This window comes from Aphanomyces invadans, assembly GCF_000520115.1.
Source record: "Aphanomyces invadans strain NJM9701 unplaced genomic scaffold supercont1.19, whole genome shotgun sequence".
In the NCBI taxonomy this organism is placed as follows: Eukaryota; Oomycota; class Saprolegniomycetes; order Saprolegniales; family Verrucalvaceae; genus Aphanomyces; species Aphanomyces invadans.
In genome coordinates this window covers 376,371-399,184 of record NW_008580164.1, presented here as the reverse complement: position 1 = coordinate 399,184, position 22,814 = coordinate 376,371, and the positions used below count along the sequence as shown (strand labels likewise).

The 22,814-nt window shown below is 57.7% G+C and overlaps 10 protein-coding genes across 12 annotated transcripts; 6 read left to right on the top strand and 4 right to left on the bottom strand.

Annotated features, from left to right (window-relative positions):
* The first annotated feature begins 84 nt into the window (after window positions 1-84).
* H310_08961 (hypothetical protein) lies at window positions 85-3,577 on the top strand. Its single transcript, XM_008874896.1, has 8 exons — window positions 85-143; window positions 201-959; window positions 1,018-1,329; window positions 1,373-1,522; window positions 1,576-1,740; window positions 1,788-1,906; window positions 1,953-2,001; window positions 2,054-3,577. The coding sequence occupies exons 1-8, from the start codon at window positions 122-124 to the stop codon at window positions 2,215-2,217; spliced, it is 1,740 nt and encodes a 579-aa protein (XP_008873118.1). The 5' UTR covers window positions 85-121; the 3' UTR covers window positions 2,218-3,577.
* On the bottom strand, window positions 2,327-3,979 carry H310_08960 (hypothetical protein; the record flags this gene model as incomplete). The annotated part of the gene is made up of 2 exons (XM_008874895.1): window positions 2,327-3,810; window positions 3,862-3,979. The coding sequence occupies 2 exons, from the start codon at window positions 3,977-3,979 to the stop codon at window positions 2,327-2,329; spliced, it is 1,602 nt and encodes a 533-aa protein (XP_008873117.1).
* A 1,093-nt stretch (window positions 3,980-5,072) lies between these two features.
* H310_08959 (TKL protein kinase) lies at window positions 5,073-7,717 on the top strand. Its single transcript, XM_008874894.1, has one exon. It carries the CDS (start codon window positions 5,153-5,155, stop codon window positions 7,361-7,363), a length of 2,211 nt encoding a protein of 736 aa, XP_008873116.1. The 5' UTR covers window positions 5,073-5,152; the 3' UTR covers window positions 7,364-7,717.
* Window positions 7,718-7,955: 238 nt separating this feature from the next.
* H310_08958 (TKL protein kinase) lies at window positions 7,956-10,514 on the top strand. Its single transcript, XM_008874893.1, has one exon. The coding sequence runs from the start codon at window positions 8,104-8,106 to the stop codon at window positions 10,465-10,467; it is 2,364 nt and encodes a 787-aa protein (XP_008873115.1). The 5' UTR covers window positions 7,956-8,103; the 3' UTR covers window positions 10,468-10,514.
* A 1,175-nt stretch (window positions 10,515-11,689) lies between these two features.
* H310_08957 lies at window positions 11,690-14,475 on the bottom strand. Of its 2 annotated transcripts, XM_008874891.1 has the most exons (12): window positions 14,314-14,475; window positions 13,936-14,265; window positions 13,723-13,877; window positions 13,483-13,674; window positions 13,237-13,413; window positions 13,058-13,188; window positions 12,905-13,004; window positions 12,665-12,851; window positions 12,520-12,620; window positions 12,268-12,465; window positions 12,146-12,220; window positions 11,690-12,096 (listed from the first exon to the last, which is right to left on the bottom strand). In XM_008874891.1, exons 1-12 carry the CDS (start codon window positions 14,447-14,449, stop codon window positions 11,884-11,886), a joined length of 1,995 nt encoding a protein of 664 aa, XP_008873113.1. In that variant the 5' UTR covers window positions 14,450-14,475; the 3' UTR covers window positions 11,690-11,883. The 2 variants fall into 2 exon arrangements, with proteins under 2 accessions (XP_008873113.1, XP_008873114.1); XM_008874892.1 differs by having other exon boundaries at window positions 12,146-12,465.
* Window positions 14,476-15,137: 662 nt separating this feature from the next.
* Window positions 15,138-16,945, top strand: H310_08956 (hypothetical protein). Its single transcript, XM_008874890.1, has 3 exons — window positions 15,138-16,474; window positions 16,522-16,652; window positions 16,708-16,945. The coding sequence occupies exons 1-3, from the start codon at window positions 15,242-15,244 to the stop codon at window positions 16,826-16,828; spliced, it is 1,485 nt and encodes a 494-aa protein (XP_008873112.1). The 5' UTR covers window positions 15,138-15,241; the 3' UTR covers window positions 16,829-16,945.
* Window positions 16,879-17,471, top strand: H310_08955 (hypothetical protein). Its single transcript, XM_008874889.1, has one exon. It carries the CDS (start codon window positions 17,092-17,094, stop codon window positions 17,452-17,454), a length of 363 nt encoding a protein of 120 aa, XP_008873111.1. The 5' UTR covers window positions 16,879-17,091; the 3' UTR covers window positions 17,455-17,471.
* Window positions 17,467-18,149, bottom strand: H310_08954 (protein-L-isoaspartate O-methyltransferase; the record flags this gene model as incomplete). Its single annotated transcript, XM_008874888.1, has 1 exon — window positions 17,467-18,149. The coding sequence occupies one exon, from the start codon at window positions 18,147-18,149 to the stop codon at window positions 17,484-17,486; it is 666 nt and encodes a 221-aa protein (XP_008873110.1). The 3' UTR covers window positions 17,467-17,483.
* A 1,238-nt stretch (window positions 18,150-19,387) lies between these two features.
* H310_08953 lies at window positions 19,388-21,212 on the bottom strand. Of its 2 annotated transcripts, XM_008874886.1 has the most exons (8): window positions 21,021-21,212; window positions 20,921-20,966; window positions 20,844-20,873; window positions 20,731-20,796; window positions 20,581-20,679; window positions 20,435-20,524; window positions 20,283-20,370; window positions 19,388-20,241 (listed from the first exon to the last, which is right to left on the bottom strand). In XM_008874886.1, the coding sequence occupies exons 1-8, from the start codon at window positions 21,188-21,190 to the stop codon at window positions 19,742-19,744; spliced, it is 1,089 nt and encodes a 362-aa protein (XP_008873108.1). In that variant the 5' UTR covers window positions 21,191-21,212; the 3' UTR covers window positions 19,388-19,741. The 2 variants fall into 2 exon arrangements, with proteins under 2 accessions (XP_008873108.1, XP_008873109.1); XM_008874887.1 differs by having other exon boundaries at window positions 20,731-20,873.
* Window positions 21,213-21,293: 81 nt separating this feature from the next.
* Window positions 21,294-22,761, top strand: H310_08952 (hypothetical protein). Its single transcript, XM_008874885.1, has one exon. It carries the CDS (start codon window positions 21,336-21,338, stop codon window positions 22,464-22,466), a length of 1,131 nt encoding a protein of 376 aa, XP_008873107.1. The 5' UTR covers window positions 21,294-21,335; the 3' UTR covers window positions 22,467-22,761.
* The last annotated feature ends 53 nt before the right edge of the window (window positions 22,762-22,814 follow it).

Genomic DNA, 22,814 nt, shown 5'->3' with positions numbered 1-22,814 from the left:
AACGCAAGGTTATCCGGATATTGTCTCGGATATCCGGTATCCGGAAAATCTCCATCAAAAGCAGCGGGAAAGTTCGTTTTGCGTGGCAAATCGGACCCGCCATTTGAAATCTGTCTTGGCGATGCCGCTGATCTCGTTCGAAGGTGCAATTGTCTAGCGATGCATCCATGAAAGGCAGAACTTCATGACCGATTTCGTAGGTGTGGACGTGGATGTGCCCACGGTGGAAGGCCTCCGTTTCTTCTTTGAAGGTGGCCAGCTCGTCGTGGACTGCACCAACTTTACCGGCAAGTTTGCATTGTCCAAACCTGTTGCCGTCGAACCACGACCGCAAATGCCATCCCCAGTGATGGCCACAGCGGACGCGTACTCGACGCCAGTGGCACCCAAGTTTGCCGGAGCCAAGAAGCGCGCCGTGTCGTTAGTTGAAACCCCCATCATGGTGTACGAAGATGTCAAGCGCCAAAAGCTCGACCAGATCATCAGCCCCGACGACAAACTTCACCAGCCCAGCTTGAGCAAAGCCATGCAGTTTCTTGAGAGCGAAAAGGAAAACATCTATGGATCGGAAGATGAGCTCGAACTCCTCCTGACTCAACGAGAAGCCAGCGTCCCCGTCAAGAAGCCCCAACCAGTCGTCGAGACGAAGCGCGCTCCCCTCAAGCAATTAGATGTGCCAGACGACGACGTGAACAGTCGAACCAAGAAACAGCCAAAGGCCCATTCAGCCAAGCGTATCAAGAAAGCGGCAAAGACCAAACACGCAACCTTGACAACGAGCAACCCACCAACCGCCAAGCTCAACTTTTTCGCTCCAAAAGACCCCGTCGCCGCTGCTTCGACACCGCGCACGCAGGACACCATGGACGTCGACGTCCCCTCCTCTCCGGACAGCGTCGTCGACGTGTCGCCCAGTTCACCAGTGGCCGCGAATCGACCAAACATGCACATTCCAGGCGGTGTGGGAACGTTTTGAATCTGTCGTTTGTGTGAACACTGGGCTTTGTGATGACGTAGGCGAGTGGAAGATTCTCGAGCCGACAGGAGTCCCGCCAAGTCAACGTTGGGGCTGCACTGCCACGATGATATCCAACCACCGCGTTGTCGTGTATGGCGGCGAAGGCGATGACGAGTCGACTCTAGCAGATTTGTTTGTGTACGACGTCGCCAAGGCCGAGTGGTCTTGTCCGCTCAACTGTGAGAGCATTCCGCGGTCGTTCCACGCGTCCGTGTACGTGGCAGCCAAGAACCTGATGCTGGTGTTTGGTGGCGAGCGTGTCGTGGATGGAAGCCACGAGTGTCTGTCCGATTTGATGGTCCTCGACACAGGTCAGCAGCAGGAACGTTCATCCATGACTGACACCATGTCCAGAGTGTTTTCTGTGGTACCCTCCCGCAGTGAGCGGCACGCCGCCGTTGGCCCGCAGTGGCCATTCCCTCACTGTCCTGGGCACGGACGTCCTTGTGTTTGGAGGAAGCCGCGGCCGCAATCGTCCGACGACAGTGCACGTTTTGAATACGAGTATACACGCCATCCATTGTTGGATTCAGCGACTCACGGTGTCGCGTTGGTAGACACGTGGAACTGGACCAACCTCAAAGTGAACGGGAAAGCGCCGACATCGCGGACATACCATAGCGCCGTCGCGGTCGGGAGCAATCGCGTGATTATCTTTGGCGGCAACGATGCCAAGAAGAGCTACAATTCTGTGCACGTTCTCGAGCACAACAGCCAAGATGGTAGACGCGTACGAGTCCATGACGACGATCGTTTACACTTGTGTCAGATTCGTGGACGTGGTTCAACCCGTGTGTGGTTGGAAATGGCCCCAACGCTCGTACTGGCCAAGTTGCCATCGCTTTGGACCATCGGACGGTCGTCGTGCACGGCGGGTGGGATCCCCAGGTACACCTTGCCTGCATATTTCAAACTCACGCGTTCGGCTTCACAGAACGCAGACAAGGTACAGCTCTACGGCGACATCTTTGCGTTGGACACTGGTACGTGCAGCATTATCCTCTCGTTCGAACATTGCACCAACTCATGTGGTAGATTCGTGGGAATGGCGCCGCGTGCACATGGAGGACGCGGCCGGGATGGAGCGCGTGGGCCACGTCGGCGTGCTCACGTCCGACAACGCGCTCATGTACTTTGGCGGGCAAGACGCGACCGAGGCACGGCGCAACGATCTCGCCCAGCTCACCTTACGTTTATGACGAAGCCATCTCCTCTTTGGATGTTGGGTGGCAACTTAATAAATTTTTACTTCAAACAGGATGGGTGGAGGGACTGGCTCCGTCGAGGAAGCGGTAGCATCGTGTGCGGTCATGCTGTCGTGGTGTCAAAGTCCTTGGCGACCGTGTCCAGGAGCAAACTCAAGTCGTCGTCGAGCAAACCTTTGGACGGACTCAGCTGGTCGAGAAACGAGTCGCCAAACTCGTCGTCATCTAGCAGGTCGAGGTCGTCGACGCTGCTTCCGATACAGCTTTCAGACAACGTGCTGTCTTCCGAGTAGCTCCGCGACCGAAGTCGGCTGAGCTCCACGGCGTTTGCCATGTCGGCCATCTTGAAGTGGCTCATGGCGCTCTCCGACTTGACTTCGATGGCGTCGTCACCGACGCTGTCGTCGTGTTGTTGGTTTGTTGCGATGGACGGACCGCTCTGCTTGGAGAACCAGTTTTTTCGTGCGCTCGAGTTCCACCGATTCTTGATTGCGTTTTCAGTCCGGCCGGGCAGGAGCTTGGCGATCTCACTCCATCGGTTGCCCATACGCTGCTGCGCTCGAAACATGACTTCGTCCTCGACATTGGTCCATTCGCCTTTGTTGATGTCCGGGCTGAGGCAGTTGCGCCATCGCTCGCGGCACTGTTTGCCGGTGCGGCCTTGAATGTGGTTGGCCACGTCGGCCCATCGAATGTTGCCGACGCCATACTTGGTCATGAGGGTCCGAAGCACGTCGTCTTCCTCGGCGCTCCACGCGCCTTTGAGCAAACCAGGCTTGAGCACCTTGTTCCACCGGTGCAAGCACTGCATGTCTGTCTTGCCCGTGCCGAGCACCATCGCGACCTGCTTCCAATTTTTCGTCCCCAAGTTCTTGACTGACTTGCGCAACAACTTATCTTCCTTCTCGCACCAGCTGCCCGAATGCACGAACCCGGCTCTGTCGCCTGGTCCCATCAACGAGGCTGCAATCGCAGCCGGGTCAAACAGTGGGGAATACACGCCCGTTGACGCTCCTGACGCATGCTGGTGCTGCCCGTAGCGCTGCATCTGCTGCTGAGCTGTCATGTTGTGGGAAGGTGCTGGATGAGCATGGTGCACCAACATCGGGCGAGGGTACCCTATCATGCCGACGGTTGCATCCAATCCGAACATTTCCTGGATCGGCGTTGGTGTACACATCGCAGCATTGAAATTGTTGTTGACGGTGTCGACCGAGGACACCCCGTGCAGGTCGGGGGGTGGCGTGAGAAAGTCCAAACCATCGTCACTCAAGTCGTCGAAGTCACACACTTGCGATGCATCGTGGGGTCCAGCGCTATCGCTCGAAGATGTGGATCGCGGGCTCGTAGACGGTGACTGGTTGCTAGCTGGAATTTGGTTTCGTTGTTGGTTGTGGCCATGTAGCTGGGACTTCGGAGTGTGGCCAGTCGACGTGGGAAAGAAGCTGTCGACGTTTGGTTTTGCGCTGCTGCTGCCTTCGACTCGAGGGTCGTGTTTGGGGGTCAGACCGCCTGGAAAGAGTGCGTCTAAGCTGCTCTTTTCGCACGACAGGGGCGTGTTCTCCGGAATGAGAATCTTGAATGGCACTAAACCACGTTCTGATGAGGCGACATGCACCACAACTGACAGCACCTTACCTTGTCGCAGTAAGCTCACGCTCTTGGGGAAGGGCGGCGGGTCGTCATATGACAAGTTGCCGCCGTTGTGGCGCTTGGGGCTGTTGGTTGCGCTAAACGTGTCGAGGAACTGGCTCATGGCCGATGCGTCTTCGAAGCCAGCCTTCGACACTCTGCGCTTCGGGGACGGTCTAGAGGACAGACAAACCATTCGATCACCCCCTTGTCGTCATCTCAACACGCTGCCTTTACCTCGCCATCGTAGCCATGCTATCACGCCCACGAAAATGCAAATGCCACGGCGAAGCGTGGCGGCAGCATTCAAAATGGTAGCGTGCGATGGTGGTTTCTATTTTTAGGGAAGAACAGATGGACCAATCAGGTGCCTGGATTCCTGAGATCCAGCGATTTCATTGGTGGTCTAAAGATATTTCGTGCTCTGATTGGCTATCCTCGACTGCTCTCCTCATGGCTCAGCCGCATCGCATTCGTCCATCACTCAACCCGCCCAAGTTGAATTTGACATTTCTATTCTATACACTTACGATTTGTATGGTACAGGCGTATTTGAATTCCATCTCGTCCTCGACCCACCCGCATCTATTTTTACCCTCGTGCGATCTTAGAGGGACGCAAAATTTGACAAAGTAGTCAAGCCCACGGTCGTTACGCTCCTCGATACACCACTAGCTTTCACAGCAGCAAGTAGACATCACTCGAAGCTCGGATGAGAAAACGACCCAGAGAACGACCACCTCGCACTGGGCCAAGCAGTCTGGTTGGCGAAAGTTCTTTTGCTCGGTCTCGCCAAAACTCTAGCGTGTACAAGTCGTCATCGATGCATGCACCTCTTGTGGCCATGGTGCAGATATTGCTACGCCACCATTCCACGGTGCCTTGGAGGGATGCCGAAGTGGTCATCCTCCGAGCTCCATACAGCGATCCTTGCTGCTCCTTCTTTGCGCGGATCGGATTTTATCGGAGAAGCAACTGCCGTCCGTCGTCTCGTCCTCGCATTTCCAGTCCCGCGCTGGGCACATGCGTGCACAGCAGCATTTATGGTCGACTGCCATGCCATGGAACACCACTGAGAGAGGGATTCAATGGAATGAGTGGGGCTTGTTCCTTGTCCACGGAAGTCGCCTGAAAGTCTGGTCGTAGTGAAGGATATCATGCAACCTTTGGTTGTCGTCGTCCGACTTGATTGCCACAGTGTCACTCTGGGCGACCTTCAACTTTCGAAAACTATCGTGGTCGGGGCGGCGTGTTCTGGCAACCGCGGAGCGACGGCATCCCTCAGTTCGCTCCTGGCATGAACGAGGCGCCGTCAGGGATCTCGCACGAGCCCCCGAGGAGGGATGGTACCGCGTTTGCGTTCCTGCCGGTGGCATACATGGTCGGATTCGGCACGACGGCGGTCGTCTGGTCTGCTCTCATCTGGTATCTTCGGAAGCAGCGTTCGACTGCACTTGAAGGGAATGCACGAGCAGCGCTGGAGGTGATCCTCCCTCCCTTTGAACCCATGCTCTGGGCTTTCTTCACGCTCTCCCTCGTGTTCTTTGTCGTGTGTGTCGTGGTCGTGGCGATCGACTGGCCGCTGCAAGCGTTCCCCACCGCGTGCGAATCAGTCTCCCAAGGCCAACAGATTAGCGTCATCTTTGTCGGCCTCTTCCTACATCAGAAGAGTTTGTCCCGACCTGCCATCGTCCGCACGGCCATCCTCACCGTGACGGCAGCTATCGTGCCCATCCTCCTCACAGGTTTTGTCGGTGTGTTTGTCGTTTCCCAGCATGTCCATCTCGCGAGGTGCATCAGCTGCACGGCCGTGCGCGTCGTTTTCGGTACCTTCTTCCTCCATCAACTCGTTTGGCCCGTGGACAGGGCCTCCGCCAGCGGCATTCGCGAATTCAGTGCGTTTGCTCTGATCTACTACACCCTCTTGGTTGTGTCGACGCAGTTGTCCTTTGAAGACGATACTGCCACTGCAGTTTACTTGCTGATGGCGTCCAACGCGTGGATGGCGCTGTCTCCCGTCTTCGAGTGGCGGCTGCTGAAAGCAGACACGCAGTACTGGCGAGGTCTCGGCCATCGCATGCTCATCGGCGGGTGCCAGCAATCCATCCAGGAAGTGTTGTCGTCGAAAGGCCTGCACGTGCTCCTGGAGATGCACCGACACGACCTTCTCGATTTTGCCCATCTCAATTTTGCGACGAAAATCGGCCGTGGCGCCAGCGCCGTCGTGTACCAAGGCACACTCCACGCGACCGAACCCGTCGCGATCAAAGTATTCTCGCCGCCAGAGATTTCCGAGGCGACGGTCGAAGCGTTTTCGCAAGAGGCGGCGGTGTGGGCGATTCTCGACCACCCAAATGTCACGTCGTTCTATGGCCTGTGCGTGTCGCCGCCGACAATTTGCCTCGTTTCAGAGTTGTGCAATGGGTCGCTGGCCGACCACCTCGCGGCGGCAGCGTCCAGCAAGGTCGGGGGCCTTCACCCTGTCGCGCAGCTCTGCTACATGCTCGATGCCGCGCGAGCCGTCGCCTACCTGCACAGCTTTACGCCGTCCCTGCTGCACCGAGACATCAAGCCTTCCAATTTCCTCCTCGACGGTGTCAACAACCGAGTCAAGCTATCTGACTTTGGCGAGTCGCGTCTGGCAGAAAAACAAGATCACATGCGGCGGATGACAGTCCGCGGCACGGTCGAGTACATGGCGCCGGAAGTTATCGATGGCAAGCAAGGCCATGCCACGTACAACACGCGCGCCGACGTGTACAGCTTGGCCATGACGTTCTGGGATATCAGTCATCCCGATGGGACCAAGTATCCCGGAGGCGGCCGGAAGAACCACATGCACTTGTTCCGGCTCGTGCTCAGTGGCGCCCGACCGACGATTCGGTCGGATATGTCGGCGGCACTACAGGACGTACTAGAACGGGCATGGCACGCCGACCCGGACGTCCGCCCGTCCGCCCTCGACATCGTCGACAGCGTGGAGAATTTGCTCGAAGACGAGTGCTGTGTGATCGCTCAATTGCTAACCCAGTGCACGAATGGTCACGCTCGTTCAAGCAAAGGTGGAGGAAATGGTGGCACGATGGCCATTCGTGGCGCCAGCCTCGTCCAAGATATGCTGCAACTGGACGTTGCGATCGACGGGCGAGAGGCCCTCCGCATCGGCAATGCGCTCTTGGAAACGGGCTTCCTCCACGACATCCACCACGCCGCCGCGTTCATCTACGACGGCGAGTACATCTGGGAGACGTCCAGTGCCGTGGCCTGCATGAGCACCACGTCGAGTTCGTCCAAGTCGACGGAGCCGCAGAGCAGCTGTAGCCGCGGCGGGTCTCGCATGCTGTGTATGTGCAAGCAGCACGCTCAGGGCATGCGCCGTCGGCGACGCCGCAATTCCCTAGTCCGCGACTTTCACAAGAAGCGAGCTCATGAAGAAAACCTATTCACGGTCGAGTTACTCCACGAGCATGACGTGCACACCGACCCCAATGCCGACGACGGTTTGTAGCGATGTGTAATTTTTATTTATTTCGTGTTGGTGGAGCCCCGCTAAGCAAGAGAAGCGCACGCTTCGTCTCAACGCAGGAGCGAACACAAAGCACGTCATGGCTCGATCCGCGCATCGCCGTGGCTATGGTGGGCATGACTTCATCACAAACGACTGCGGCCAGAATTCTGCCGTCGCCTGTCGCTCGCTGTTGTTACCTGGGACAACTCTGGTCATTCGAGCCGCGTTCGCGCTGTGGCCCTTTGTGACTCTACGTGAGATGGAGTGTGCCGTTCGCAAGTTCGAGTGTCTGGTGAAAGGGTCGGTGCAATTGATGAATGGACGAACGCTCTCAATAGTGGAGGTAGCGCGCCGAAGAAGGTGACGAGTGGAACGAGCTGCCGACCACGCCGCCCTGCTGCACGTCCAGAGATGTTCTCGAACGAGACGTGATGGCACGGGATTCTCGATTTTGGAGCCTGCTGTGCCGCCGCCGACGGAGATCGCGGCGCTGTCGTGTTCCAGGAAAGTGCGAATGCAACGACGCATTATTCAAAACAAACCTTATGGGGTTCACACACACGTGGCAATAAGTGCATTTTTGATGTTCCCCATGTTTGCATCTCGCCTGTCCCGATCGCTCCGCTCGATCGAGATCTTTGTCTGGCCCGAATGCATCGTTCTCGCATCAGATCGATGGGACATGACAATGGTTCCTGGTTTGGCTCACTCGCCATCTTCACCGGCAGCACGCGGCCACCATGGACATGACGAACACAACCACTGCTACCGCCGCCGCCAACGTCACCAAGCCCCCGGGTGGGAGGCCGCCGATGACCCCCGAGCAGCAAGACGTCATGCAGCAACAGCTCTTTCTGTACCAGCAGTACCAAATCCTCCAGACGGTGTACACGATGACGTACGCGGTCATGTTCTTCCTCACAGTCGCGCTCATCATCTACCTCCGTCGAAGCCGAACGTCCGCCTTCAACGGAGACGTCGTCGCCACCCACAAAGTCATCTTGCCATCGTTTGAGCCGCTCTTTTGGGTCATCGCGTGTTCTACGGGCATCTACACAACGTACTTCCTCGTCGCGTCGGCTCTCAGCTACACCAAGCCCATCACGAGTCGCTGGTTTGGGGAGTTGCTCGTCCAGGGGCGGCAGTTCATCTTGTACTTGATCGTGGCGTTCCTGTGCCAGCGCAGTGTGTCCCAGCCGGCGCTTGTTCGGTCTATCTTGATTGCGCTCGTCATGGCGACCGGTCCCGTCGTCGTCGTGCACGCGCTCGACGTGACGAACCAAGACGCGGTCGTCCAACTCGTCCTTGTGGCGTCGTACCGGACAATCCTCATGGGGGGCTTTGTCTACCTCATCTTCCGCCCGTTGCCCCGCGCCAGCGTCCGGACGCAGCAAGAGCTGTGCGTGTTTGCGCTCGTGTACTACGTCATCGTGTACGTGTACTCGTTTTTGTTTTACGACAAGGACTACCACAACGGGATGATGCTGGTCTTCTGCGCTGTTGTGTGGGCCACGTTCGGGCCGTTCTTTGTCTGGCGCCTCCTGAAAGCAGACACTCAGCACTGGCGCGGCCTCAGCGACCGCGCGTGTGGCTTTCAGCAGCTCTTTCGCGAGAACCAAGGGATGCAGGAGATTGTGTCGGCCCAGGGACTCCACGTCCTGTTGGAAATGCACCGAAAGGACGTCGTGGACTTTTCCCATTTGAACATTCAGCAGCGAATGGCGTCGGGCGCGTCGGCGGACGTGTACCGCGGCGTCCTCCACTCGACCAAGCAAGTCGCTGTCAAGGTGTACTCGCCGACCGAGATCTCCGAGACCACGATCTTGGAGTTCTCCCAGGAAGCGGCACTGTGCGCGGCGCTCAAGCACCCCAACATCGTGTTCTTCCACGGCATGTGCATTTGCCCACCGTCCATCTGCTTAATCTACGAACTGTGCCGGGGCAGCCTCGACGACGCGCTGCAGAAACCGCAAGCCGATTACGTCGAGCCGCTCTGGCCCAAGCTGTGCTACATGCTCGACGCGGCCCGTGCCGTCGCGTTCCTGCACAGCTTCTCGCCGCCATTCATCCATCGCGACATCAAGCCGGCCAACTTCCTCCTGGACGCGAGCAACGTCATCAAGCTCACAGACTTTGGCGAGGCGCGCAGCATGGCGTTTACGATCGAAGACATCGCCAACGACGACCGGTCTATGACGGTCCGAGGCACTGTCGACTACATGGCCCCCGAAGTCATTGACGGCAAACAGGGGAAAGCGCTGTACACCGAGACGGCGGACATCTACAGCCTGGCCATCACGATGTGGGACATCCTCCACCCCGGCCAAGAAAAGTACCCGAGCAGCAACCACAACCACTTCAACATCTTTCGCATGGTAGTGGACGGCCAGCGGCCCCCAATCGACCCCGAGATCCCGCAGACGCTCCACGACTTGCTCGAGAACTGCTGGAACGCCGATCCTGTCTTCCGTCCGTCGGCCAAGATGGTCGTTGCCGTGCTCGAAGACATGCACGACGACTTGTGTGGCCAAGTGTCGCACGAGCTGTCCGGCGCGGTGCCGTATTTGTCGACTGTAAAGTCCAAGAAAGGAGCGTCCGCCACGTCGACGTTCTCGGGGGCAGCCCTCGTGCAATGCCTCATCCAACACGGGTATGCGTTCGAGGTGGAGGAAGCCATTCGGTTCGGCAACTCTCTCATGGACGCGGGGTGTTTGCATCACGTCAAGCACAACGTGCCGTTTGAAAACTCGACCACGACCTTGTACACGTTCGACACGTACCAGCTCGAATTGAATGAGCCGATCGAAGACTCGACGACGGCAGCCGGCGGCAGCACCATGGGCGACGGAAGTGGCGCGTACGCAGGCACGTCCATCCTCGGCGACGTGAATGCCATGTGCGCTTGCCGAAAACTCGGGCAAGGGCATGTCAAGCCCAAGGGGCTTCGAAAAAAGCTATTTCGCGCCCGAAAGGACGACAACAATCCCATGGCCCTCGCCGTCAACCTGCTCCACCATGCGGGCAACGACATGGACTTTGTCGAGTTTCCCTCCACGACGACCAGCGTGTCCGATGCGCGCACTCTGACCGTGCACGTGGCATAGGTGCGTTCAGGGTTTTGTGTTCGATAGTAAAGTTGTCCATCGTTGCGACCACCGTAGCAATGCTGCGGTCGAGTTGGAAGAGTTGGAATCGATGGTTCAGAATCGCTTGACAGGTTCGTTGTACACTACCGCGACGGGGGAGGAGGCGGCGGGACAGCGCAGAGCTCGTGGTGGGGGGACATGTTGACCTCCTGAGGGCCTCCTCCGACGTGTATATGCCCCGTTATGCTGCATGGCCTGCACGAGTTGCATGCAGCTCCATTCGATGGCCCTCGAGCCAGACTTGGTACCCCTGACCTGTATGTGCCGTTCGAGGGTGTCGCGACGCCTTGCGCTAGACTAATCGAAAGCGCGTCCGAACCGATGGGAGTGAACGACTTGTGCCAGCCATCCATTTTCGTGCCGCTCCGGGATTTTTCCAACGCTCGTTCAAGTCGTGTGCCAAGGATTGTGACGTGCATGTCGTGCCAGAAACGATGCATGGATCGACGAGCATCTCCCCCAACAAACAACGGCACACCATACACTTCGCCCCGCAGTCGCAGCACCACAAGTCGTAGTCGCGCGGACGTTGCGTCGACCCACTGGGGTGTGGCGACGAAAAAGGTTGTGTTGGCAAGGCAGAAGGCTGTATCAAGGTCCTCGAAGCGCGGCACTGGCACGGCCGTGGTCGGCCAACGGCACGATACCCTCAGCGATCGGCATGAACGTGAAGGCCAGCCACTTGCAGATCTTTGGCCTAGTACGGCAAGGCCACCGCCTTTCGCTGAGCCACCACATCCCCTAGCAGCTCCTCCGAGAACTCATCGCAACTGCATGGCGTCAAGTTTTCCGTCCTCACGCCCCGCAGGTGCCGAGTTCGAGTCCATGCTCGCGACGCTGTTTGACGAATTTCTCGGGCCACTGGCAACTCTGCCACGTTGCCCGATACGGTGGCGCGCCTGCTGATTTCCACAAGTTGGGTCAGCCATACCAAGGGGAATGTCTCGCCGGCCGCATGCTGGACCTTGAGCTCGTGCGCAACACGCATCTCGCCGCAGCCATGTGCTCGTGGACGTGGGGTTACTGCACCATCCGAAAGCCCTCCCTTGTCTTTGAAAACGCGGCGGCGATTGTACTGCTTTGACTCGGTCCACATAGACATAGAACGGCCGAGGGGGCGGGAGTGGCTCGGTCGCCACGGCGCCTATCAACTCGTGGCCGAATACACGGACGACGGCTGGTTGGCGTGAGGCAATGTTATCACTTGCCCAAGCGTGAGATTCGCGCAGAGGTATCACCCACTCGGCGCGCCAGACTCTCGATTGAAGGAACCGGGCATCCGTGCTAGTCCTCTCAAGCTTCAACTTGTCGACGACGCGATCCCCACGCCGGCACAGCAGTGCCATGACGAGAATGTGTCGGAATCCACTTGCTCTATTTGGCATGTTTGGTCTTGATCGCCTTTTTCCGATTCGATTTCTTCTTGGCGGCGTTGTGCTGCGCTTCCATGGCGACTTCGATCGCCAACAACGTCGCGCCGCCATCCGACGGCAATGGTTCGGCCGCTCCGACCGCAAACTTGTTGCGATGGTTTTCCAACGTGCTCTCAAGCTGCGCCGACTCCCACTCGTCCAGAACCGAACGGATCTAGCACGCACCATCGTCGAAACTCCACAGCCATCGCCGCCATGATTACCTCGGCTCGCGACGTGACAATGTTCCGCGCTGCGTCGAGCTCGTCCTGGGCAAAGTCGATGGCGTTCTTGTTGTACTGCTCAATGGTCGATCATGCCGTTATACACGTGCGTCGTCCCGTACTTGGTTTTTCAAGCGGGGGTTGGCGCCGTGCTGCAACAGTAGCCGAGCCGTCTTTTTCGCGTGATGGAATACCGCGATAGCAATGGGAGTCCATCCCTTCATGTCTCGCGCGTTCACTTGGGCGCGGAACACGTCAATGTACACGTCTTTGGCGTACCGAGCTTTGCGCACGACGGGATGGGCATCGTCTTGGAATTGCTTTGGCAAGCAAGTAAGAACGAGCCCATGACGGTGCTGCAGCAGCTGCCGTACCTTCCAATGGGTAAGCAGGAGGGTCGCTACGTCCGCATTGTCGCATTGAGCGGCGATTGCAAGCAGCGTGCACCCTCGGTCGTCGCGGGAGTTGGCCGTCCCTGCCGCCAGAGGCCATCAGCGCCGCGCGTTCGATGGGCCACACCTCGAGGTTTGTCTGAGTTGGCCACCGCGTCGGCGGCAAGACCCATCAGCATGTCCTTGAGCTGGTCGGCAGCCGTGCTTGCGGTCGAGCTGGCCAGCTTGATCAAGTCGTCGCGGATGCGCATCTTTGCCACGTGTTCTCTGGCAACGTGGCTCGTCAGCCGCTCTTGCAGCCTCTTGTCCATGATCTACCGGAACAAATCGATGCCGTGCGCCAGCATCTCTCTCGTATGGCATCTACCTCGCGGCGTTCGGCGAGAAGTCGTTCGGTTGTTTCGACCGGCCATGCGCTCAACGCGTCGGCTGTCTCTTTGCCTTTGGCGACGTCGAAAGGCTTTTCTCTAAAACACGCCGCAGCCCAGGCAGCTCCCGAGTGCGACGAGTAGTCGCCTACCCTTCCTTTGTACAGATGCGGGGGTCGGCTCCTGCCCGCAGTAAGAGCATCACACTGTCCACATGTCCATTGTAGCTCGCCCGGTACAGCGGCGAACGACCCGTGTCGTTGACGCAGTTTGGGTTGGCGCCCTGCAAGGAGTTGTTGGATCGGGCCAACGTGCTTCGCTCGAGCTCTACCAACGATAGCAAGTATTGAAGCATCTCGAGGTGGCCTTGGCACGCCGCTTCCGAGAGTGCGGTGTGGCGGTGGCCGTCTTCGCTCTCAATGTGGAATCCTTTTTCCACCAGGGCCGTCATCGTTGCCACGTCCCCGTCAAATCCAGCCTCGACGACATCGGTGCTATTGCGCTTCACCTAGATGGAGGGTGCATTCGCATCCAAGATGAACCCTGCCACCTTGTCCTGGGAAGGGGCATGGCCTACTTCTTTGAGGCCCAGTGCGGCCGCCACGTCGCCACCATCGTCTTGGATGGTGGTGTTCGCGTCGAGCGCCTGCACCCGGACCAAGCACATGCGCTCGAGTGTTCGCGGAGGTGGCGGAATATTTCCACACAGCACGACAAGTTTGAACGAATCGGACGGCAAGAACAACGACGCTTCCGGGTCTCCTTCGCTCTGCATGCGCAGTCCAGCACGTCTTGAATCAAAGGAGCAGCAATGTACCTGCCGCAGCAATTGCGCCCACACCTCCGCCTTGAAAAATTCTTGCCGATCCAATACTTGCGATGGAAACCACGTGTCGGAATAAAACTGATCGAGTTCGAGGCCAGCGATCCTGTCAAAGCAGATCGTCATGACGGTACCGAGACGCAACGCCGCTACGACCAGTTTAGATTATACGTCGTGAGCAAATGAGGGTTGACGGGTAGCCCGCACCAACGAGAGACCGTCGCAAGATGGCTGCCGTAACGTCAGCGGGGTTGCCAGCCAGGAGGAAGCACCCGCGCTGGTACTTGAAAAACTGCGCTGCTTGGCCGGTCTCGTCGATGATGAGGGGGTACTTCTCGTACACGTACACGGCCTTTTCAAGTGCTGCGGGGAGGCCTTGGAGTGTCGTGTGGATCACTGCGGATGTGCATTCAGCGGCGGCCAACGCCCTCAGATCCGACAGAAACGTTGCCACGTGGGACGCGTCGCTGGCAGGAAGCTTCAACTGCGCCAACACCATGCTCGTCTCCATGTCCAAGAGTTGCGGGGCAGTCATCGCTGTGCATGAATCAACACTTCAAGACGAACGGTCAAGACAAAGAGTACCGTGATCCGTCACCCACGCCACGATGGCGGCTTTCGCGTCGCTCGATATAGAGGACTGTTCCACGTAATCGCATACATTGGTAGACGTCCAGTCGGCCACTTGCTTATCCACCCGCTTGCTGCATCCACTGCCCATTTTCACCGCGAGTGTGCGGTGGCGTGTAACTGCTCCACAGCACGACGTCATTGCATCGCGTCCGTCGTGCACAACCTGACCTCCTCCTGATATGCCAATCCAGCACAGCAGGCCAACCAGTCCGCACAGACGCAGAAAGAGGCGGAAACGTGTCAAATAGGTCTACTTGACACGATTCCGCCTCTTGCTGCGTCTTGTCGTTGCTGTAGCCCTCGCACGACGAACGTCGTGGCGGCAGCGCGGCGCCGGCCGGGCGTTTCACAAGTGGATCCACCATTTATTCATTCTGACAGGTTCATATTCATTCATACAGGTTCCCGTCGTTTGGACAAGTTGCTCGCTCAACCACGCCAAACAGGGCGGATCGTCTTCTTCCAGCAACCCAGGGCTGCTGGCTACGCGGTGTCGACCCTGCGCCCCTTGTTCAAGGCGCAATCACGTAAGCGTTCTTCAACTGTGTGGCGGCCGTCGAGGCCGACACCTCGAACACTTGCCACGCGAATTCCAATGCTCGACGGGGAGTTGAAGCTGGGCAAGAGAAACATCTAGATTTTTATATAGTATAATGAATCCAAGTTTGGATGGAGCCGTTCGCATTAAACCTTGGTTATTTAATTACCTTAAAATGGTATTAGACCAGAACAGAATTTAATAAATTCGGCCTTGCCGACGTGCATCAGTTGGAAAAGCTTTTCTCCCCGAGGGACAGCTTCGTCGAGTGCTTGCGCCGGTCGCCCGCCGCCGCCACCCCCTCGTGATCTCTGTGACGCCACAACGACGTGTTGACCTGCCATGAACGTTCAGGCCCTTCTCCCAATCTCGGACGAACACCTTCTTGCTGCACGGTCCGACACTTCGTCAAATCAAGAAACTCACGACGTTGACAACCCGTTCCGCGTGAAGTCTCATCAAGAATGGAACGCCTTCCTCAGCTCGAGTATGCTGGTGCTGTCCCTTGATGACCCTAGTGACGATTCTACTACGTCGACAGCGTCCAACGAAGGGGTGAAACCCCTTCCAATCTCCACGGCATCCCCCTCTCGCCGAGTCGGCTCCCCATTGGTCTTGGCGATGTCTCCACTGGCGTCCCTTCCTTCCCCTGGTAGCGCGTCTGCATCGTGGGCAACTTGGCAGCTCTCGATGCCTCCTGACAATAACGTTGACGACGAGCACTACGGCGGAGGTCGCCATACCCAGCCTCTCAGTCCTCTGGGTGTGCCCCTACTGGATGACCACGACGACAGCACCCGACCTCTACCTCACGACCACCGCTTGCGTGCGAATTCCATCTCCACGATGCAGTCTCATGACTCGATACAACCTGGTTCGTCCGCCGTGCTCCCGCGCTCGTCCCAATTGGCATCTCGCCGCCTCCAATCACTTGACCAACAGCCCATGATGCACCTTCGACGGTACTCGGAAGACCTCAACACCAACACGTATGGACTGCCTTCTTCCCGTGATACCCACGTGCAAGCACCCCCGCGTGGCATTCGATCGTACAGCATTGGTTCGTGCCAATCTCCTTCGTTGCATCCTGCGACCGATTCTCGTCATCTGCGCCATGGTTCCGTGACCAAGAGTCCATTGCCTCGGCCACTGCCGCCGCCGCGACAGCCATCGCTGAACCAACAGCCACCGCTAAAACCGTCTGGGTACGAATGGCAGCCTCGCGCAACGTGTGTGCGTGAGGAGGACTTCTCTGGTGGTCCATCCCAACTGATGGCATTCCAGCCGATGTCGACGGCGCCGCCACTGCCGCTGGACCTCGGCGCCCTCGACACGACGTACGAAGTGCAGTTTAAGCGGTCTCGAAAGGACTTTTTTGCGGGCATTCGTGGCTATAACGTTGGTGACTACGTCAAAGTCGAAGGAGATCGCGGCGAGGACGTTGGCCATGTGCTTGGCGTGGTGTCATTCGACCATTCGATCAAGAAGAAGGTCGACTTGACGCACACGGCGATGGGCGTGAAGCGCATCATGCGCCTGGCGAGCGAAGCGGAATGCGACCTCCTCCGGCAGCAGGTACGATGTCGCCATGAAATGTTAAACCTCATGGGGCGATCCTGCAGCACAAGGAAGAGCAGGAGGTGCTGCACGTGTGCCGGACCAAAGTGCGCCAGCGGATGCTGCCCATGAATGTGATTGACGCCGAGTACCAATTTGACCGCCACAAGCTCACGTTTTACTTTGAAGCCGAAAGGTAAGTGCTGGCCCGTCCTGCTATCTGTTTCCCAGAGGCTGATGGGATGCGGCAGGCGGATCGATTTCCGCGAGCTCGTGCGCGACCTGTTTGCGATCTACAAGACGCGCATATGGCTCCAGCAAGTGGTGCCAAAGAGCAGCAGCGGCGACCTTGCCAGCAGCCACCACCATTAGGCTCGCGTTGTTGCAGGGAATGGCCCTCTCAACATGGAGCTGCCGCCTCCTCCACTTTGATACATAGATTATTTAGAAGTATATTTTGCTAACCATGGTTGCCATGGAGCTGTCTCGTTTCTCGTTCAGTCGTCATCGTCCGTTTCTGGCTCGGTGTCCGAGTCGGGCTGAAGCTGCGGAGGCCGTTGCGCTCGGCGAGGACGAAGCACCGGCGACTCCATGCCGTCTTGGTCGAGAAATGCCAGCGTCGCCGCTTCGGCCGCATGGAACACGTGTTGCAGTGCTGGCACGAACGCTTGCCACGTCATCAACGCCAACTGGCCCAACGACAACACCAACGGTGCCTTGACAACCAATTCGCACGCTTGGTGAGGGAGGTGGGCCAGCGCTTCGTGCAGCTCCATGTCGTTGGCGATGCGCACAACATCCCCATCCACATCCGTGTACTCGATGTGGCACGTCGACGCCGTAGCGAGGCTGTGCAGCTGAAACATGAATGCTACCAAAGATTGGAGCTCCACAAACGTGATGTCAGGGGAGATGGTAGCCCAGTGGCACTGTCCAGACGCGAAATGACGGATGCACACGGTGCGGCGGGGCGAGCTTGCTGCCATGTTCTCCAGTAATGGAAAAAGGTATCGACGTTATTTTTAATTCACGGGCCAGTCGAGTGGACGAGGGGAACAAATTGGACGATGGCCAAGTGGGTCTTGTGAAAGTGGAGACCGTCGCGCGTAATTTGAACCAGCGTTTGGGCATCCCCTGGAATGCCCACGGGAATCAGCAAACTGCCCTTGTCCGCCAACTGCGCGAGCAAAGCAGGGGGCACCTGTGGGGCGGCAGCACCGACGTAAATCCAGTCAAACGGGCCGTCGTTCGGCGCCCCTAGCCATCCGTCCCCCCGACGGAACGATAGGATGCCCTTATCGAGCAAGTCCCAGTCACCCCGGCGAGCGTTGGCCTCTGCTAGCTCGACAAGTTCATGAACGTTGTCAATTCCCACCACTTTCCCAGTGGGGGCAACCAGTCGGGCGAAGCACGCACTCAGGTACCCCGAGCCACATCCGACATCCAAAACGCGTGACCCGTCTCGAAGGTGTTGGCTCGCTTGTTCCAACGCGCCGGCGTGAATGTGCGGGGCCGAGATGGTTTGCCCCCACCCGATGGGCTGGGGGGCGTCCGTGTAGGGGTACATGGGGCAGTAGTTGCCTCGATCGGTCTGCATCATGGCAGCAACTGCTTTCGATGATTGGAATAGCCCGGCTTGGACGAGGTTGTCGACAAGCCCGCGATGGCTTGCCGCGCTGCACTGCCACGCCATCGAGAGAATTTGAAAATGGCTCCAACCTGCCGTTTGAACGCACGGTTGGACACTTACATTCGCAGATGGCGTCGAACTTCGAAGGGGCTTTGCTGTCCCTGTCCCGCGTTCAGCGATCCAACCAACGCAGCTAGAAATTGCTCCACATGCGGGGATCACCGACTGCACAACAGGCAGCTTTACCCTCACCTTCCACGCTGCACTCGTCTTCAAACCCTGATGAGATGCCGTCGTCATTGTCGCTCGAGCGGTGGCTTTCGGTCTCCGGCACTACAGAGTTGTGGGCGAGGATATAGTCGCACACAGCTTTTTTCGAGCTGTGCACAGCCTTCTTGCGGCATCCTACCGTTCGATTGCTGTGAAGGAATTCCACCACGTACAAGTCGCCGCCAAGGCTGCCATTGTGGATCGCCGTCGCTACGTTTGGTGTGCAAATCCGTCATAATATCCAAATGTCTTCTCGCCACCGCATTGCCCATTCTGAGGATCAAGCATCCTTCCGGGCGATGGTCATTTCGACGTTGCTCCACTTTCATTTGCCCATTTCGCACAGCAGAGTCCATCACCACGTGCACCTGTCTTGACGAAGGTGATGCAGAAATTTCACACAGTTCAAGTGCCCATTGTCCACCGCCCAGTCGAGCGCTATGACCACACACAAAACCTTCGCTTTGCGCCGCCAGTGCAAATGCTGGGCAACACCAATGTGTCCATTGCTGGCGGCCGCATCGCGTTGGGCGTGCAGCTGTCGGTCCGGGGCGTGTTGAAACCTGTTTCGATATCCACGTGGCCACACAACGCAACGCCGCCGAATCCATCGCGTCCAATGTACACCGTTCTTGGCGGCCGTGTCGATGGCCGACTACATCAAGATGTCCCGCGGCTACCGCGAGGTCCGTGGCGTTCGATGTTGCACTTTCTAGGTGGTGAAGCTGAAAGATTTCGAGGTGTTCGGCCGTGCCGTGCTCAGGATTGTATCTGTCGTGCACCCCTCGTGGCGATGCTGGTGCTAAAATTGAACTGTGTTCACATGGTCGTGTCTTGGTGCACTGTTCATGGCATGTGTCGTACTCGTTACATCGCGGCGGTGCAAAGCACGCACAATGTCCAAGTGGCCAAGGCGGGCTGCGCAGTACAAAGACACGGACGTCGACTGCAGGTGGGGTGCCCGACCGCCGAGGGCAGTCGCCCAGTGCAGGGCAAGCGTTGTGGAATCAAGTCGCCGAGGCGCAGATGTTGCAATGTGAAGCGCTGGCCTTGGAGTCGAAATCCAAGCGCACATGTATATTTTTCATGACAACGAGAGGGCTATGATGCGTTGGATCGAGCTCTCAGTGATGTGCATCCGCAACTAGTTGCCTAGGTCAACTAGCAGGATACCGCCCGACCAAGCACAAGAGGTCGTGGCTGGCGAGGACATGCCACGCCATTCGTTCGCAGCATCGTCTGAGGACTTGAACCAATGGGTGGTCTCACATCTTTGCCAACCCAATGCATCCACTTGGCGTCTGCCACCGCCGTGTTTTGATAAAGAGTTTGAATTGCCACCGCCCGCCTGACTTCGTCAAACTGAGGTCGGGCGGACGTCGGATTCATTCAAAATCGGGGCAATAAAACTGCAGTGACGCTGGCTTCGGCTTGGCTTTTTGAGCAAACATTGCCATTGCGTCTATGTCGAGCATGCCGCCATCCTCGACACCGTCGATCGCGATAAGCTGTCGAATCCTGTTCATGTCCACATGCGGACTGGCTGGCTCTTGCGGTTTGGGGGGGACTGCCACACGCTCCCACGTCATGGCTTTCTTCTTGCGCCACTCGGTTTCAGCCATTGGAACTGGGGACTCGGACTCCTCCATGGGGCGAAAACGCTTGATATCCTGCACAGTTTGCTTGTTGTACAACACGTCCACACGCTCCCTGAATGCAGTGTCGCGATCTCGAGCGGCCTGATCGACGCGTTCTTGGCGCTGTTCTTCCTTGATGTCTTGGGATGTCTTCACAACGACTGCTGTCGCTGCGCGCGCAGGAATTCCAGTCTCATTTCCCGCAGCAGCTTGCTGCAACTTGGTCCTCTGGTTTCGTTTCTCCTCAACTACGCGTTTTGTCAAGAGTAGATGCAGAAATATCATCAACTTAGAACGGCCATCAGCATGCCTTCAATGTCTTCATCGTGGTTTTCTCGAGCCCAGTCCAACGCCGAATGGTAGCTAGAACTACAATCCTAGAGGTCGCCAACTCGTCACAAACTTAGCTTTGCACGGAACTCAGCTCCATATGAGGCGGACCTTTCGCACAGACACTCCACGTTGCAAGAGCAGCCGAACGAGCGGTTTGTTGCGATGTTTTGCCGCCCAACGAAGGCACGAAAAGCCACTCTACCATGCAACCACGGCGTGGGGTCTCTCGCCCCGCAATGACAAGCGCGACGCACTTTATCACACACGCTCAAGTCGGCCCCTCTGTGAATTAAGTAGCGCACAATACTCAAGTGGCCACGGCGACATGCCGCGCTGACTGCCGTTTCTTGGAACTACAACAGGAAACATCAATTGCACAGCCCATCCCTTGGTCGCAGACGCACCGTGGACGTAACGTCAACGTTGTACGTGTGCTGGCTGAACAAAAGAATGACTCCCATCCACCCTCGCTAGTACATGTATCACGTTACTTTCGTCGGTGCACGGCGATGCCTACAACTGCGCAATGCACCAAAGGTGGAACACCCTAGCACAGCAGCAGCAGTCAGCCACCCATATTGGATCCATCCGTACATTATCATCGCGCTCGTCGATTGAATACCCTTGGCCTAGCAATCTCCTGGTCCCACGAAGTCGCGACGTTAGACGAAGCAACACAGCACCGACTTCTCACCAAATCGTGTACAGGTCGACCATGCCGAGGCCGCGATGTCTCGCACTCAAGCGCTGCATCGTGTACGACAGCATGTTGGCCTGGCCGAGCAAGTTCTCTCTAATGTACTTGTTTTCTTCAACGCGTCGCTTCCACTTGGCCAGATCGCGGAGTTCGTTGTCGGACGCCATGCCGCCTTTCTGCCGGGCGCCGCGAAGTCTAAAAATAGCCGTTGAATTTGATTGGCTTACGAAGCCAGCCAATGGCATTTGTCCATGCCGCACTACCACCGCACCGGCGGCAAGTGGGTGGTCGGCTGCTGCACACAGCGCGACGATGGACTCGTGGTGGCCGGCAAGCTCGCAGACCCCGCTGTACGTGGGTTCGCCCATGGTGGACCAGTCCGAGTTTGCCTTTCGAACGTTGTGTCGGCGATATGGCACGCAACTCTGCTACAGTCCAATGCTGCATGCAAAAGTGTTCCTCTCCGACGCGACCTACCGCGCTCAACGACTGGACCAAGACCTGCTTGAATCAACCACATATCCTGTCGTTGTTCAATTCGCTGGTGATGAACCGCAAGCCCTGTTGGACGCGGCGCTGCTCGTGCAAGACCGCGCAACCGCCGTGGACCTCAATCTGGGCTGCCCCCAGCCCATTGCTCGCAAAGGGCATTACGGGTCGTTTCTCCTGCGGGATACCGATTCTATCTTGCGCATTCTTCGCAACTGGAAAGACAACTTGTCGATTCCTTTCACGTGCAAAATCCGCATCGTGGACGAAGGAAGCAAAGACCCACAGGAGCGGGGCCTTCAAGCCACCTTGCGCCTCGTGGATCAAATCGAAGCTGCAGGCGCTGCGGCCATCACGGTGCATGGCAGGAACCGGGTCATGACGGGGCGGAAAACTGGGCCCGCTGACTGGACCTCCATCGCCGCAATTCAGCAACGTGTGTCGATACCTGTCATTGCGAACGGAGGCATCGAGTTCTTTGCTGACGTGGCAGCGTGTGCAGCGGCCACGGGTGCTAAAGGGATCATGTCTGCCGAAGCATTGCTAGAAAACCCAGCCTTCTTCCATGGCCCGGCACGCCTGAGTCCGTTTCGACTCACCCGTGAATACTTGGACCTCGCGCGGGCCTTTCCCTCATGGAACTTCCACCGCGTCGAAAAAGCGCACGTGGCGCGCCTCCTCCACACCGTGTTGAGGCACCTAGCACGGCAAAGTGCGTCGACGGCCGACGCGTTGCTGGCAAACTGCTCCAGCGTGGATGACCTCGACCAAGCAGTCTGCACCATCGAGAATGCATGGGCGGCATTGCCCGATGGACAAGAGTGCTGCGGCCTGCAACGCGACTCGTGGTACCGCCGGCATCGAGCTGTGGAAACGAACCCCACAGCGGATCGGGGCGCGCGGAAAGAAGTGCAGAAAATGTGGCTTGCTGGGGGCCTTCGCCTGACACGGTAATACCTCCAACGGCCAGCAACTCATGACCCACACGCTGCGCTGCAACGACGTCCTGCGAGGCCCCCTCGGTGGCGTCGCTGTGCACGCAGTGCCCCCCTCACAAATCCAGCCAAGGTGTCCTGTCCACGGTGCAAATCAGAGATGCACCTGCATTCCTACTAGCGAGCCATGTGAATTTCCAGTCGCGCGGCTCAACTGAGCTGACGATGATCCTGACCGCCACCATCTTGAGCGGTGGCCGGGACAGGCGGGCAGGTATTGGAGACAACATCGGAATCATTTGGACACACTTCACGTATACACATGACTTATCCGGAGTGAACCGGATGTCCCCTGTCGCCGTTTCGA

Bases quoted from the DNA above. Each gene is read 5' to 3' on its own strand.
- H310_08953 (XM_008874886.1), bottom strand. From the start codon at position 21,190: ATGGCGTCCGACAACGAACTCCGCGATCTGGCCAAGTGGAAGCGACGC. The intron at 20,967-21,020 runs GTGAGAAGTCGG...TCGTGGGACCAG, and splicing joins GTCGACCTGTACACGATTTG to GAGATTGCTAGGCCAAGGGT. The intron at 20,242-20,282 runs GTTGATGATATT...CAAAACGCGTAG, and splicing joins CATGCTGATGGCCGTTCTAA to TTGAGGAGAAACGAAACCAG.
- H310_08961 (XM_008874896.1), top strand. From the start codon at position 122: ATGCCGCTGATCTCGTTCGAAG. The intron at 960-1,017 runs GTGTGGGAACGT...GTGATGACGTAG, and splicing joins AAACATGCACATTCCAGGCG to GCGAGTGGAAGATTCTCGAG. The intron at 1,523-1,575 runs GTATACACGCCA...TCGCGTTGGTAG, and splicing joins AGTGCACGTTTTGAATACGA to ACACGTGGAACTGGACCAAC.
- H310_08957 (XM_008874891.1), bottom strand. From the start codon at position 14,449: ATGGGCAGTGGATGCAGCAAGCGGGTGGATAAGCAAGTGGCCGACTGG. The intron at 13,675-13,722 runs GTACATTGCTGC...CTGCGCATGCAG, and splicing joins GGGCGCAATTGCTGCGGCAG to AGCGAAGGAGACCCGGAAGC. The intron at 12,221-12,267 runs GTACGGGACGAC...ACCATTGAGCAG, and splicing joins ACCCCCGCTTGAAAAACCAA to TACAACAAGAACGCCATCGA.
- H310_08952 (XM_008874885.1), top strand. From the start codon at position 21,336: ATGGACTCGTGGTGGCCGGCAAGCTCGCAGACCCCGCTGTACGTGGGT.
- H310_08955 (XM_008874889.1), top strand. From the start codon at position 17,092: ATGGAACACGTGTTGCAGTGCTGGCACGAACGCTTGCCACGTCATCAA.
- H310_08958 (XM_008874893.1), top strand. From the start codon at position 8,104: ATGGACATGACGAACACAACCACTGCTACCGCCGCCGCCAACGTCACC.
- H310_08956 (XM_008874890.1), top strand. From the start codon at position 15,242: ATGAACGTTCAGGCCCTTCTCCCAATCTCGGACGAACACCTTCTTGCT. The intron at 16,475-16,521 runs GTACGATGTCGC...GCGATCCTGCAG, and splicing joins GCGACCTCCTCCGGCAGCAG to CACAAGGAAGAGCAGGAGGT. The intron at 16,653-16,707 runs GTAAGTGCTGGC...GGGATGCGGCAG, and splicing joins TTTTACTTTGAAGCCGAAAG to GCGGATCGATTTCCGCGAGC.
- H310_08959 (XM_008874894.1), top strand. From the start codon at position 5,153: ATGAACGAGGCGCCGTCAGGGATCTCGCACGAGCCCCCGAGGAGGGAT.